The 16,936-nt window shown below is 43.1% G+C and overlaps 1 protein-coding gene across 2 annotated transcripts in view; it reads right to left on the bottom strand.

Moving 5' to 3' along the window:
* Positions 1 to 16,936, bottom strand: part of ABAT (4-aminobutyrate aminotransferase) — a 209,604-nt gene that overhangs the window by 138,002 nt on the left and 54,666 nt on the right. For both annotated transcript variants that reach the window (XM_089692117.1, XM_089692112.1), the window contains exon 2: positions 12,785 to 12,916. In XM_089692117.1, the coding sequence (XP_089548243.1) occupies positions 12,785 to 12,854 (70 nt within the window). In that variant the 5' untranslated portion in view covers positions 12,855 to 12,916. The remainder of the gene's footprint in view (positions 1 to 12,784; positions 12,917 to 16,936) is intronic.

Here is a 16,936-nt window from a genome sequence, read left to right as displayed (position 1 = left end):
TTATGTAATACAGTAGTAAATGGTTCTTATGTGGTTTCTTCATTGCCACAATTATTCAACCCCTTAAAGACTACCACTCTGAAGAACAGAGGTTCATACAGGTGCTTTCCATCAGGTATTGAAAACACCTGTGGATGTCACCGAGCAGCAATCAAGCATAATAAGCACCAATTAGGCAGCTTTAAAATGACTGTGATACTCAGCTCCTTCTAGACATTTACTGGTGTGGTTACAAACATGGTGAAGGCAAGAGAATGGTCCAGGAAGACAAGAGAAGAGGTGATTTCTCTTCACAGGAAGGGCAATGGCTATAAGAAGATTGCAAAGATGTTAAACATACCAAGAGACACCTTAGGAAGCATCATTCGCAAATTCAAGGCAAAGGGCACTGTTGAAACGCTACCTGGTCGTGGCAGAAAGAAGATGCTGACTTCGACTGCTGTGCGCTACCTGAAGCGTAGAGTGGAGAGAAGTCCCCGTGTGACTGCTGAGGAACTGAGAAAAGATTTGTCAGATGTGGGTACAGAAGTTTCAGCCCAGACAATAAGACGCACACTGCGTAATGAAGGCCTCCGTGCCAGAACTCCCAGGCGTACCCCCTTGCTGTCTCCAAAGAATAAGAAGAGTCGACTGCAGTATGCCAAAAGCCATGTGGACAAACCACAAAAGTTGTGGGATAGTGTTCTGTGGACTGATGAAACAAAATTAGAACTGTTTGGGCCCATGGATCAACGCTATGTTTGGAGGAGGAAGAACAAGGCCTATGATGAAAAGAACACCTTGCCTACTGTGAAGCATGGTGGAGGGTCAATCATGCTTTGGGGCTGTTTTGCTTCTGCAGGTACAGGGAAGCTTCAGCGTGTGCAAGGTACCATGAATTCTCTTCAGTACCAGGAGATATTGGATGGAAACGTGATGCAGTCCGTCACACACCTGAGGCTTGGGAGACGTTGGACCTTTCAACAGGACAATGATCCCAAGCATACCTCCAAGTCCACTAGAGCATGGTTGCAGAGGAAAGGCTGGAACATTTTGGAGTGGCCATCGCAGTCACCAGACTTAAATCCGATTGAGAACCTCTGGTGGGACTTAAAGAAAGCAGTTGCAGTGCGCAAGCCTAAGAATGTGACTGAACTGGAGGCCTTTGCCCATGAAGAATGGGCGAAGATACCCGTAGATCGCTGCAAGACACTTGTGTCAAGCTATGCTTCACGTTTAAAAGCTGTTATAACTGTAAAAGGATGCTGTACTAAGTACTAAGATTGAATGTCACTTGGGGGTTGAATAAAACTGATAATGCTGTGAGCACAGAAAAGACATTTGTGGTTATTTCATTATAACTGTTATGTTATATTTGTCTGACCTACAAGTGCCTCTTTAATGTAAATGTAAGCAAGATGACTGAATGATCAAAAGCAATGTCAAACTGGCCAAAACACTCAATTTCAGTGGGGGTTGAATAATTTTGGCCACAACTGTAAAAGAGGGAGCAGACATTTGGTCAGTTGGCTCTGAGGAAGAGGCAAGTCCTCGAAAAGTGTCAGCCTTTTGGATGTCTATACTCCCTATTGTGGACTGTTACTCAGCGCGGTGTTGACCCAGATGTTCTTTATGATGTGCCTTGACTATATTGTCGTTTGTGAGTACAACACATACTTTATTTTTTATTAAACATTTTTTATGGTAATGCACTAGGCCTGTGCGCCCTCTGTTTTTTCTTTCCTCATTAAGATGAATGAATATATGAACACAGTTTCTAACAACTCAGATAAGCTTTAGGCTCCATGCACACTAACGTTCTGTTTGTTCTTAGAAGCTGTTACTAGCATTTTTGTTCTGCTCCTAGAAGCTAAATAGTGTTATCCTATGTGTCCATGCACACTACTTCAGGCTATTTGCATTGTTTGGGCTTCAGCTTCTAGGAGCAGAAAAAAAAAATGTTTTTGTTGAGTTTTTTGGAGCGTTTTTCCAGCAGAAAAAAAAAAAAAAAAAAAAAAAAAAACACACTACCAAAGCTTTTTTTCTAGCTTGTTTTTTTTTTCACATATACTGCAAAAACGCTAATAAAATGCTACTAATTAAAATGCTATTACCAGCATTTTTCTAGCTTAAAAAAAAAAAAAAACCTGCTAGTGTGCATGGAGCCTTACATATTTAGTCTGGCTGAAAAAAGACAAAAGTTCATCCAGTTCAACCATAGAAAAAAAAAAAAGTTATAATCCTATACCCACAGTTGATCCAGAGGAAGGCAAAAAAAAACCCAGCAAAGCATGATCCAATTTTCTCCTGCAGGGAAAAAAATTCCTTCCTGATCCCCCAAGAGGCAAATCAGATATTCCCTGGATCATCTTTACCTATAAATGTTAGTATCCAGTTATACTCTGTATCTAAGAAAGAATCCAGGACTTTTTTGAAGCAATCCACTGAGCTGGCCAGAACCAACTCTTGAGGGAGTCTATTCCACATTTTCACAGCTCTCACTGTGAAGAAACCTTTCCGTGTTTGGAGATTAAATGTATTTTCCTCCAAACGTAAAGAGTGCCCCCTTGTCCTCTGTGATGACCTCAGGGTGAATAACTCTACACTGAGTTCACTACATGAACCACTGATATATTTATACATGTTGATCATATCCCCCTTAATCTCCTCTTCTCAAGAGAGAATAAATTCAGTTCCTGTAATCTTTCCTCATAGACGAGCTCCTCCTTGCCTCTTATCAGTTTGGTTGCCCTTCTCTGTACTTTCTCCAGTTCCCCAATGTTCTTTTTGTGAATTGGTGCCCAAAACTGAACTGCATATTCCAGATGAGGTCTTACTAATGATTTGTACAGGGGTAATATGATATCTCTCTCTCTGGAGTATATACCTCTTTTAATACAAGAGAGGATTTTGCTTGCTTTAGGAACCACAGCTTGGCATTGCATGCCATTATTAAGCTTGTGATCTACCAGAACTCCCAGATCCTTCTCCATCATTGATTCCCCCAGTTGTACCCCCCCCCCTAGTATGTACGACGCATGCATATTCTTAGCCTTAAGTGCATAACCTTACATTTATCAACATTAGACCTCATTTACCACATAGTTGCCCAAATAAACAGTGCATTGAGGTCGGCTTGTAAATTGAAGACATCCTGTAGGGATGTTATTCCACTGCACAGCTTGGTGTCATCTGCAAAGACTGAAATGGGATTTTTAATCCTAGACCCTATATCGTTTATAAATATATTGAAAAGTAAGGGTCCCAACACTGAACCTTGGGGTACACTACTGACAACCTTAGACCAATCAGAGTATGAATCATTAACCACTACTCTGAATACAATCTTTTAGCCAGTTTTCTATCCATATACATACAGATTTTTCCAAGCCTGTAGACTTTACCTTACACATTAGCCGTGTATGGGGATCTGTGTCACCTTTATACTGTCTAAATATTTTTGGATCATATCAATTGTGAGCCAATGTGGAGCATTTGGAGCTGTGTCAATACCATGCCCATTAGCCTTAACATGTTATTATAATTGTCAAAGTCAATTCAAACCTTTTACTGCAAGTCTTCAGCTTACATTGAAATAAAAATTGGCGATCCTACCATTATTAGACTTTTTCAGGCACTTCCTGTTATAGACAGTTCAGCAAAGAAAATCCACTCTACCTCTCGATCCATTTAAGAAAAAACGGGGTTATTTACTAAAACCGCATGATGCAAAATCTGGTGCAGTGCTGCATAGAAACCAATCAGCTTCCAGGTTTTATTGCCAAAGCTTAATTGAACAAGCTGATTGGAGCTGATTTTACAGCTGCACTGGATTCTGAGTCCACCAGTTTTAGTAAATCTCCCCCACAGTTTAAGACCTCTCTGTAGGCTAGCATCATGGACCAAAGTTTACACATGGTTATAGAGTACAAATTCATTACTGAAAACTCACTGCTGAGAGCTTGTCTTTCTTATATTTCCTATAATAGGGTGACAACTTTCTCTCCGTGTCCCAATTGTACTCCTGTGTTGTCAGTCCTGTTGAATAAGCTTCCGCTAGAGACTGCATTTGGCGTTTGCAAAAACACATAACACAGGCATTACCCACTGTTTCTGCCATGAGAACTGCCATGCAGCCATTACTGTAGGTACGCGAAAATAGGAAATGGCTATAAAGGAGTCTGAAGGAGAACCACACTGAGACACAACAAAGAAAAAATAAAATCATTTCATTCACAATGCTCTAATCAAACATTCAGTTAGAGCTTACATCCACCTCCTATTCTTAAAGCCACACCATCATTCAGTTGTCATATGCCTGAACATCAGGTTCCGGCACATGACACATCTTTAGCTTTGGCATTATATTTGATATTACACCAGTGGTGGTCAACCTAAAATTATAGAGGACCTCAAGTGTGGACCCTGATACTATTCAAGGGCCACACAATGCATTTTGGAGCATTGAGTCCTGCTGAATAATAACCCAGCATTGGTACCAGTGACCACAGCCTTCCCCTCACCCGCAGCACTGGTGTCTTTTGCCACGTTTTGTTCAGTTTTTTTTTTTAGTGGAATTTTTTTTGCTGGGCAGAATAAAAATGCAAAACACAAATCGAGGCAAAAATGCACTAACACAGATTTTAGCAGATTCTCCATTGCACTCGATTGTAGCAAAAACACTGCTTTTTGCTTTTAAAAAAGTTCCTGATCCTTTCCAAAAACGCAGCAGCTCAAAAAAGCATAGATGTGAACATGTTCCATAGGAAACCATGTTAAATGGACTGTGGTACGTTTCTGCAAAAAGCAATAAAAAAGACATTGGTGTGAATGGAGCCTTAAGGAATACAATAAAACCCCTCAGCATTGGTATCAGTGACCTCAATACTAACTCCCAGCATTGGTGTTAGTGACTGCAATGATTCACACATTAATATTTCTTTTTAGTTTTTAATCCTAAAATTCCAGATAGGCCAATTATTCTTATACAGTGTATCTGATTAATACATTTCCACTTTTAGTCAGCCCATTCATTTTTATAGCTCATGCAACAACTGTCACAGCTGAGTATGATGAAAACATTTTTTGACAGAAGGATGACAAGCCATGAAATCTAAGGCTTTATGTGATTCAGTCTAAATCATTTAAAACTGAAATTCTCCAGTCATAGGTCTTCTGTGCTGCAAGATCAGTAAAGTAATTTTCCCTAGCTTTTTAAGGATACGCTGCACATAAAACATAGCAAAAGATATATTTGTATATTAAGATGATTTATTCACACATAGGCTGGATTTCAGTTATTATTTTCTGTATTACTTAGAACCAACATATTACAAAGGACTTTATATGAACGCATAACCATCCACATCACTCTGTGCTGCAATCCTTACAATGTAAACCAGAACTCCAGGCTATTTTTTTTTTAATCTGTACTGTAAAAAGGTTATGCTTTATTTCTTTATATATACAAATTTATTAAAGCCAGGAAGTATGGCTCATGCTATACTTCCGACCCCACGTGGCTCTCATGCACAGAAGCTGCAGTGTTTGTCTGTCCCTCTCTCCCTTTAGGTTCAGTTCACACTAGTGCCGTTTTGTGGGCCACGGCATGGCAGTCCATTCATCTGGATGGGCTGCTGTGCCTCACAAAACGCAGGGCAAAAAATTGCAGCTTGCACTGCGAACAGCACTACAGTGTAGTTCCTGCCCAGTGCGGGTGCAATTTCCAGTGCAGGCAGCATGCCATTAGGATTATTAGCACCCGCGGGTCCTGCATTTTGTGTGCGGATAGTTGCAGCTGAGGGACGAAGTACAGGTCCCACAGCAGCTTCCACCCGCACTACTGTGAACCAAGCCTTAGTCCATGCACCGGACCCTTTGTATTCTCTGAGCTATTCACCTATATGCATATGTCTGAATCCAACCTAAAAGAGAAGTGCAAATACCCTACCCTCTACCACTCCAGATATAGAACTATGATCTGCTGCAGTCTTCTCTTCCTATGGTCAAAAGCTTTCTGCTGGCCACATCTACTTCTACTGTGGTTAATTTGGTCTCAGTATGTGTGGTGTACACTTTCAACCAGTATACAAGATGCACTCTGGATAGTGGGAGGAAACTGGTGCTGTTAGAAGGAACTGACATTAAGACACAATGGGCTTTATTTACTAAAGCTGGAGAGTTCAAAATCAGGCTCATTTCTGCATGGAAACTAATCAGCTTCTAATCTCAGCTTGTTCAATTAAGAACCTTGGCAATAAAACCTGGAAGCTGATGCAGAAGTGAGCCTGATTTTGCACTCTCCAGCTTTAGTAAATAAACCCCACTGTCAACCTGCAAACTCAATGCAGATATGGTCCAGTTTAAATTAAACCAAGACCATCCAAGCCAGTGGTATTATTGAAATGGCTATATAGTGTTTGAGGTTCTAAGTTAATATGGTGTAACCAGAGTACTTTTATCAGTGGAAGAACTACCAGGATCACATTTAAAATCAGGCCCTGGAGTTCCGCCACTGTGGGGGGAGGGGGGCGGCACGCTGACTACTTCTCTAGTTACGATTGGGTCAGGAGAGGGGAGATAGCACACTTATTGCACCGCAGTGGACTGCCCTTACAGTCTTTCCACTAGGTCCACCCATTCAATTTGCAGCTGCAGACAGATGATGGGGCATGCTGTCGGAAATCGGAAACAGAGCAGAAGAGAGTCAGCTGACCCAGTACAGTGAAGGGGGAGTTGCTGCAAGAGGTTGCAGCCGCTGTGTGAGGAGACCCCATCTCCTAATAAGTGTCAGTGGAGACACGTGGTGTGGAGGGAGCTAAAAGACAACGAGCATTACAGGGGGAACCGAGTGAACACTGACCGCAAGTGTCACTGATCCCAACCAGCACCTCTGCCGCTAATCCCATCCCCCCGCCAGCACTGCCACTGATCCCATCAATCCCCAGCACTGCCACTAATTACCCTTCCAGTACTGCCACTGATCCCATCAATTCCCCAGCACTGCCACTGATCTCTTCCCAGCAGTACTGCCACTCATCCCATCAACCCCTCAGCACTTCCACTGATCGCACGCCCCCAGCACTACCAGTGATCTCCCCCACCACCACCACCATTGCCACTCATTCCATCCTCCTTCCCCCCAGCACTGCCATTGATCCCATTTTCCCCCTCCACCACCACCACAGCTGCTACTAACCAGGGGGGGCGGGGCTTCATGGTTTCTTGCACCAGATCCCTGAAGTTTCTACTTACGCCTCTGACTTGTATGCTAAAGTTTTCATTTGTACAAAATATGTCCTAAAGTGGATTCAAGGCAAAAACTTTTTTTTTTGCTGGAGGCAGGTAGAAAGAGATAAAACCACTCTCAAGTGTTGTATTTGCAGCCTGAATAGTAGTTGTGGTTACATTATCTGCAGCTCACCAGAGACTAGTAATGCTTTCAGACATTGAAGGATGAAAAGAAGGCGCCTCCAAGTGTAGTATTGGCAGTTTATTAACATACAAAGATAAAATTCCATTTACACGAAGTCAAAACATGAGAGGCTCATCATAGTAAATTCGACCGTTGTTCCTGGTGGTATTGGTTAAGGGCCGTCCGGCTGTCCAGCATGACTCATGGAATGCAGGGAAGTCAGAACTAAGATGGCTGCAGAACCTCAGGAGAAGTAGAACGCATACGTCAGAAGTGATATAAGGTGGGGGCGGTAATGTGTTTCAGGGGCATGTGCAAAGGGCTCCTTTATCAGACCTCAGCGTCACTTCCGACATACAGTCAGGTCCATAAATATTGGGACATCGACACAATTCTAACATTTTTGGCTCTATACACCACCACAATGGATTTGAAATGAAACAAACAGGATGTGCTTTAACTGAAGACTGTCAGCTTTAATTTGAGGGTATTTACATCCAAATCAGGTGAACCGTGTAGGAATTACAACAGTTTGCAAATGTGCCTCCCACTTATTAAGGGACCAAAAGTAATGGGACAATTGGCTTCTCAGCCGTTCCATGGCCAGGTGTGTGTTATTTCCTCATTATCCCAATTACAATGAGCAGATAAAAAGGTCCAGAGTTCATTTCAAGTGTGCTATTTGCATTTGGAATCTGTTGCTGTCAACTCTCAAGATGAGATCCAAAGAGCTGTCACTATCAGTGAAGCAAGCCATCGTTAGGCTGAAAAAACAAAACAAACCCATCAGAGAGATAGCAAAAACATTAGGCGTGGCCAAAACAACTGTTTGGAACATTCTTAAAAAGAAGGAACGCACCGGTGAGCTCAACAACACCAAAAGACCCGGAAGACCACGGAAAACAACTGTGGTGGATGACCGAAGAATTCTTTCCCTGGTGAAGAAAACACCCTTCACAACAGTTGGCCAGATCAAGAACACTCTCCAGGAGGTAGGTGTATATGTGTCAAAGTCAACAATCAAGAGAAGACTTCACCAGAGTGAATACAGAGGGTTCACCACAAGATGTAAACCATTGGTGAGCCTCAAAAACAGGAAGGCCAGATTAGAATTTGCCAAACGACATCTAAAAAAGCCTTCAAAGTTCTGGAACAACATCCTATGGACAGTTGAGACCGAGATCAACTTGTACTAGAGTGATGGGAAGAGAGAGTATGGAGAAGGAAAGGAACTGCTCATGATCCTAAGCATTCCACCTCATCAGTGAAGCATGGTGGTGGTAGTGTCATGGCGTGGGCATGTATGGCTGCCAATGGAACTGCTTCTCTTGTATTTATTGATGATGTGACTGCTGACAAAAGCAGCACGATGAATTCTGAAGTGTTTCGGGCAATATTATCTGCTCATATTCAGCCAAATGCTTCATAACTCATTGGACGCCGCTTCACAGTGCAGATGGACAATGACCCAAAGCATACTGCAAAAGCAACCAAAGAGTTTTTTAAGGGAAAGAAGTGGAATGTTATGCAATGGCCAAGTCAATCACCTGACCTGAATCCGATTGAGCATGCATTTCACTTGCTGAAGACAAAACTGAAGGGAAAATGCCCCAAGAACAAGCAGGAACTGAAGACAGTTGCAGTAGAGGCCTGGCAGAGCATCACCAGGGATGAAACCCAGCATCTGGTAATGTCTATGCGTTCCAGACTTCAGGCTGTAATTGACTGCAAAGGATTTGCAACCAAGTATTAAAAAGTGAAAGTTTGATTTATGATTATTCTGTCCCATTACTTTTGGTTCCTTAATAAGTGGGAGGCACATATGCAAACTGTTGTAATTCCTACACCATTCACCTGATTTGGATGTAAATACCCTCCAATTAAAGCTGACAGTCTGCAGTTAAAGCACATCTTGTTCGTTTCATTTCAAATCCATTGTGGTGGTGTATAGAGCCAAAAATGTTAGGTCCATAAATATTGGGACATCGACACAATTCTGACTGTATGTCCTGATGATTAGTGCCGCCCTTCAGTGCCCATCAATGCCACACATCAGAGCCCACCAATGCCGCCTTTCAGTGCTCATTAGTGATGCCTGTCAATGCCCATCAGTGCAGCCTATTAGTGCCTCATCAGTGCCCATCACTGCCGCCTTTCAGTGCTGCCTATCTGTGCCTCATATCAGTGCCCATCAGTGCCACATATCAGTGATGCCTTTCAGTGCCGCCTATCAGGGCCTCCTCATCAGTGCAATCTATCAGCACCCATCAGTGCCAATCTGTGCGGCCTTTCAGTGCCCATCGCTGCCGCCTTTCAGTACCCATCAGTGCAGCCTATCAGTGCCCATCAGTCATGCTTTTCAGTGTCCATCAGTGCCGCCTATAATGGCCTCCTCATCAGTGCAGTCTATCAGTGCTAATCAGTGCCCATCAGATTTAGTAACACCTTAAACAATCCTATTAGCATATAATAGGACTGGTGATGAAGATGATGATCGTTTTGACAGTCTGGCAAAGGGGAGAGCGATAATTTAAAAAAAAAAAAAAAAAAAAAAAAAAAAAAAGGGTTTAGAACCATTGTCCTAGAATATGTTCTACAATACTGTGCTTTTTTTAGTAACTGACCTTAAAGAAAGAGCAAACAATCAAACTTGTTCATGTATAACACAGAATACTGACAACTAGCATACCCTTTAAAAAAAAAAAAAAAAAAAATTACAGATGGAATCTTATTGTCAGCTACAGGCAGCTCTTTCTTGGATTTATACTAAAACTGCCACAATTACCCAGTCAAAGCCAAGCTGCAGAAACCCCCACAGGCCATATGTTGTAAAACAGCAAAATGATTTGGTTTCATTTTTAGTGTACCAAACTCTTGCCCATTCTTGGAGATCCCACTCCTTGAACTTTCAGGAGGTTAAAAACCACCTAAAAAACTGTTACTATGATCAATGAAAAAGTGACAAATCATCTAGATAAACAGGATTTCTAAAAACATGGATGCCATGGATAACTTATTCTCAGCACGATTAGAGAACATTACTTCTCTGACCCCTTGGTCCCTGAATAGGTATATGTTTCTCTTACTTCCTTTTCTCTCTCTTTCCCCTGCTTTCTGCTACTCTGTCCTAGGGCCTTTTCTTCCCCCCAAGGCCCTTTAATTTTTTTATTTCTTTGTTCCTAAACAGAATACTACTATACAAACACCTGCTCCAAGTTTTTATTTGTTCTCTCCACAAAATTTCAGTAAACAGGACACAAGCTTACATTACCATTATGAATAATATAGTGATTCTATATTAGTCTTCTGTATAATTTGTTATACGACTGAAAATTAAGTTTTTGGCTTTTTTAAAAATTATTCAACAGCGTTGTGACTTCTTAATACTGTGGCTGTTTTGTTTATATTCTTTCAAGTGCACATCTGGACTCATACTTGGGCCATTAGCTCCCTCGGACGATGCCTTTTAAGATATGGCCCTTCCAGCTATGTTATGCGTTTTAAACATAATATTTACTCTTCTTGATGGTTTATATCAGTGGTTTCCAAACTGCGGCCTGCAGGCCAGATGTGGCCCTTTGCTTGCCTTTACCTGGCCCTCAGGTCACTATTTCTCCCACTAACAGAAAGTACTATTCCTCCCACTGTCAACAAGGTTGAGGCACCATTCCTTCAACTGACAACAGTAGTGGGGCACAATTCTTACCACTGACATCAACATTGGGGAACTAATTTTTTCGACTGAAACCAACAATGGGGCATTATTCCTCTCAATGACACCAATGATGAGGCACTATTCCTCCCACCAACACCAGTGATGGGGCACTATTCCTTCCACCGACACCAGTGATGGGGCACTACTCCTTCCAATTGACACCAGTGATGACGCACTATTCCTTCCACCAACACCAGTGATGGGGCATGCTTGAGAAAGCAGCGTGCCAGTCATCGGATCCTGCGCATGCTCAAAAACACGTTGCATACCTATGACATCACACGCCATCGCTGCTGCTCCAGAGTGCACAGGGACTTGCCAGGCTTTCACCTTCAGGCTAGCCAGAGTTCACACAGACTTGCACTACAGGCTCCACTCTGACACCTCTCCAGCGCTCCCTGCTGTCCAGCCAGCATTCCTGTCCTCTGGTCCAGATTGCGCAATGTTAGCCCTTTATGAGCCTACTTTTTACCATCTACATGTGAGTGGTTTTAATTATGTTCACCAGTAAATACTTTTTACAGTCTACACTTAGAGGCGTTGTTTTTCTCTTCTTAGGTTTAGCTAGAGACTACTACTAGTATGGGATGAATATAGTCTGGGGTGTTTACGGCTGTTGGCATCCACCATTGATAATATCTGAAATAGATCAGACTGTGGCCATATTCTGCTTTAGTCAGACAGGCCAAATGTTGAGTGTCTGTGAGGGGGCACGCATCAAGGGGATGATGTAGTCTCAGTCGAAGACCTTTCTCTGGCACAAGGCAACTGCTATCAACCTGAGAGGAATGTAGAGTTTCCTCATAGCCTGCAGCAGAATTCTCGTTGTTAGTTGCTAGTATAAGGACACAAAGTGGGCAGGCTTATATGGATGAGTCGATCCAGCACCCAATCACTTGAAGGTAGGGGCATATAACTTATGGTCAATGAATCAGTCCTGGTGTACTGTACGATAAGACATCAAGACTTGCATATAAATTCAACTGATTTTATCCCTGGTCACTAACCTGATGGTTTGCATTGTAGACATATCACTGGCCACAAGAACCAACATGTCGTTTCAACTGGTCTTTTCCTTTTTGCATTTACATATAGTAACTGAATACAGTTGTTTTTATGGGCACCATCTCAATGAGTGTAGCTACCCTTTTATTTTGTATGCATAACAACATTATATACCAGTTATACACACACGTATGTGTTTTTACATTGATATTTAACCATTTGACGCCTGGCCTATGGCCAAATGGCGTCCGTGAAAATGTATTAGCTTTCCGGGAGGCCGCCATATGGGTTATTTTCACCAAAGACATGTAGAATACATCTCGGCCTAAATTTATGAAGAACAATTATTTATTTGCAAACTTTTATAACAGAAACAAAGAAAAAAGTGTTTTTTTTTCAAAATTTTCGGTATTTTTTTGTTAATTTAGCAAAAAATAAAAACCCCAGCGATGATTAAATACCACCAAAAGAAAGCTCTAGTTGTGTGAAGAAAATGATAAAGTTTTAGTTTGGGTACAATGTTGTATGACCACGCAATTGTCATTCAAAATGTGAGAGCGCTGAAACCTGAAAACTGGCCTGGGCAGGAAGGTGTAAAATTGCTCGATATTGAATTGGTTAAACAATCTCGTTACACTTCTTACTAAAAATGGATATTAAGTTTTACTTACATGGCACAAGTAATCTGAGGTTTTGCTGCAGGGCCTGTGTCATATGTCTTGAAAGCAACATTGATGCCATTCTTCTAGACTTGATTCACAGATGGCTTGTAACTTGTAGACAAGCAGCTTATGCTTTCTTTTCTAAGAAAGAAAAAAAAAATTCTGAGTTACAGACAGCACACACCATACTCCAAAACAAACCTATCTGAACATGGCAAAACTATACTACAGTTGTGACCAAAATTATTCAACCCCCAATGCTGTAAAGGGGTTTAGGGACTATAGTGTACATTTGGAATTGTATTCAGAATCAAATCCTACAAGGACGTTGTAACTACCCAAATGCAACTAAAATGACATCAATTGTTTATGTAATACAGTAGTAAATGGTTCTTATGTGGTTTCTTCATTGCCACAATTATTCAACCCCTTAAAGACTACCACTCTGAAGAACAGAGGTTCATACAGGTGCTTTCCATCAGGTATTGAAAACACCTGTGGATGTCACCGAGCAGCAATCAAGCATAATAAGCACCAATTAGGCAGCTTTAAAATGACTGTGATACTCAGCTCCTTCTAGACATTTACTGGTGTGGTTACAAACATGGTGAAGGCAAGAGAATGGTCCAGGAAGACAAGAGAAGAGGTGATTTCTCTTCACAGGAAGGGCAATGGCTATAAGAAGATTGCAAAGATGTTAAACATACCAAGAGACACCTTAGGAAGCATCATTCGCAAATTCAAGGCAAAGGGCACTGTTGAAACGCTACCTGGTCGTGGCAGAAAGAAGATGCTGACTTCGACTGCTGTGCGCTACCTGAAGCGTAGAGTGGAGAGAAGTCCCCGTGTGACTGCTGAGGAACTGAGAAAAGATTTGTCAGATGTGGGTACAGAAGTTTCAGCCCAGACAATAAGACGCACACTGCGTAATGAAGGCCTCCGTGCCAGAACTCCCAGGCGTACCCCCTTGCTGTCTCCAAAGAATAAGAAGAGTCGACTGCAGTATGCCAAAAGCCATGTGGACAAACCACAAAAGTTGTGGGATAGTGTTCTGTGGACTGATGAAACAAAATTAGAACTGTTTGGGCCCATGGATCAACGCTATGTTTGGAGGAGGAAGAACAAGGCCTATGATGAAAAGAACACCTTGCCTACTGTGAAGCATGGTGGAGGGTCAATCATGCTTTGGGGCTGTTTTGCTTCTGCAGGTACAGGGAAGCTTCAGCGTGTGCAAGGTACCATGAATTCTCTTCAGTACCAGGAGATATTGGATGGAAACGTGATGCAGTCCGTCACACACCTGAGGCTTGGGAGACGTTGGACCTTTCAACAGGACAATGATCCCAAGCATACCTCCAAGTCCACTAGAGCATGGTTGCAGAGGAAAGGCTGGAACATTTTGGAGTGGCCATCGCAGTCACCAGACTTAAATCCGATTGAGAACCTCTGGTGGGACTTAAAGAAAGCAGTTGCAGTGCGCAAGCCTAAGAATGTGACTGAACTGGAGGCCTTTGCCCATGAAGAATGGGCGAAGATACCCGTAGATCGCTGCAAGACACTTGTGTCAAGCTATGCTTCACGTTTAAAAGCTGTTATAACTGTAAAAGGATGCTGTACTAAGTACTAAGATTGAATGTCACTTGGGGGTTGAATAAAACTGATAATGCTGTGAGCACAGAAAAGACATTTGTGGTTATTTCATTATAACTGTTATGTTATATTTGTCTGACCTACAAGTGCCTCTTTAATGTAAATGTAAGCAAGATGACTGAATGATCAAAAGCAATGTCAAACTGGCCAAAACACTCAATTTCAGTGGGGGTTGAATAATTTTGGTCACAACTGTATGTTACTTGAATGAGTCCATGAAGTACGCATGAGCAATGCAACATGAAACATCCAGGCCTTTCTTGTAACATACTGATTTAATATGGCAGTGCATTTACCCATAGTGACTAAAATTAAAGTTGAACTACAGGTAGATACAGTATATTAAAAAAAAAAAAAAAAAAAAAAAAAAAAACCTGTAAAAGAAAACTGTACTGAGGGAATACAAAGGCTGCTACTGCTGATCTCCTGATCAAAATGCTTACTGCTCAGCTGTTTGTGATTCTGTAACTTTCCATTTCTACTTCCACATCAATGACTATAACTTAGCCATGCTAGTTTTAAATATTTTTCCCATCAGAATAGATTTAATTTTATTGAGTAAAAAATAAAATACATTTATAAATAAAGTGGACCTTGAAGTAAAATGTGAAATCCGCTTACTTTATCATTGTCACTAGAGATGAGCGAATCGAACATGACGAAGTGGAATTCGTTTCGAAGATTTGGAAAAATTCGATTCGCGACGAATCCGAAGATTAGCAAACTTCGGATGCACGAATCGAATTTTCCCAAAAATGGCGGCGACATGTGTGGCGACAGGAGAAAATAGACAGAGAAGATGGGGCGGGGATCTCTGGGAAGGCGCGCAGACAAGGCGCGCTGACCCATAATGCATTCATGAGTCATGAATCATGACATGTGATCGCATTAGCCAATCAGCAGCCAGCCAGCCAGCACTGTGTAATGGTGGAGCTATAAATCGCGGCCATCTTCGAATTCTCCATTAGCCTCCGGTCATTCAAGAGAGACAGACCTCTGTGTATTGAGGGACAGAGTTAGGGCCACAGAGACTTTAGGGACACAGAATCGTTACTCAGGGACACAGAATCGTTACTTATTGTACGTTCAAAGAGTTAAATCCATTTACACGCCGGCTGGCGGTAATATTTTTTGGGTGATTAGTGCATTCCAGTGACACAAACGTACAGTTTCCAGCCAACGGCAAGCTGCAATTGACCGATTGTGTACAATAAACTGACTTTCTGCTTCACAACCACTATTGTACGTTCAAAGAGTTAAATCCGGTTTTATTTTTGGGGTGCTTATTGAATTAAAGAGTATGTCAGACAACACACAGAGGAGTGGCAGAGGAGGCAATGTTTCAGGAGCGAGCAGACGTGGCAGCAGAGGGAGGGGTCGAGGCAGCACTAGTCGCAGCCAGAGGCCAGTGCTCCCGGTGTCATCCAGCGGTCGTGTCTCCACCGACAACCCTGCCGTCATCGATTGGTTGACTCGGTCGTCTTCCTCTTCCCAGGTCACCTCTGACACCTACAGCCAACGGTCGGTGGGTACGTCAGACACAACCGTTAGTTGGCATGGCCCGGGAGCAAGCCCACTGAAATCACGTGTCCTCTACCTGCCCCTGTCCTTTGGTGTTCCCTCACCAAGCGAAGTATCGCATGCTGTGGGCTCAGCCCCACTGTACAGTGAGGAAGAGCTAACAGAGGGCGGTCAGGAACGGGGGGAGACATCCGCCTCTTCAGCAGCCAGGCGAAGAAGTACTGGCGAGGAGAGTGGCTCGGTAGCCGGTCTAGAGACAGGTCTGTCTCCTGACCCACACGTAGCCGAGGGGGCTAGTAGTGACGCGGAGACCCTAATTGATGATGATGAGGCTGATCGCACTTGGCAGCCTCGTCGTCATCAGGCTATTGCTTCCGCATCATCAGGAGAAGAGGGTGCCAGCTTGCCAGCGAGCAAAACAGTCGGTGGGTTGCCCAGGAGGCAGCAGGGTCGCAGCAGTGTCAGTGGAGGCAAACGGCCACGGAGTAGAGCACCAGCTCCACTGCAGCCTACCACCACGACCAGTAGTGGTGCCGGTGTGCACGGAGGAAGTAGCAGTCAGCCAGTGAGGAGTAGCGGGGGCAAAGTTTCCTACTCGGCGGTGTGGCAATTTTTCGTCAAGCCGCCCGAGGAAGTAAACATAGCCGTATGTCGACTATGTGGCCAGAAAGTCAAGCGTGGCCAGGGGGCCCATGTTGGGACTACAGCGTTGCGTCAGCATATGCAGCGTCGCCATTCGGGGGCCTGGGAAAACCGTGATAAAGATACGGCGGTTCTGCCTGCCCCAGCTCCATCACCCGCTCCGTTACTTGCTCCGTCACCCGACGTCAATCGCCCTCTATCAGCCAGTCAAGGCTCCAACACCTCTGCTGAGGGGAGTTGTTGCTCGTTGGCATCTTCCGCTCGTTCAGATGCTCCTTCTCCTGCTACTCCTCTTCACGGATTCCGTCAGCAGTCTTTCTTGGAATCCGTTTCCAAGAGACAACAGTT

Source organism: Staurois parvus, unplaced genomic scaffold, assembly GCF_062004578.1.
Source record: "Staurois parvus isolate SC_StPar_1 unplaced genomic scaffold, SC_StPar_1.0 ptg000022l, whole genome shotgun sequence".
Lineage (NCBI taxonomy): Eukaryota > Metazoa > Chordata > Amphibia > Anura > Ranidae > Staurois > Staurois parvus.
The sequence above is the reverse complement of the archived record's forward strand: the minus strand, read 5'-3'. Positions and strand labels throughout refer to the sequence as shown.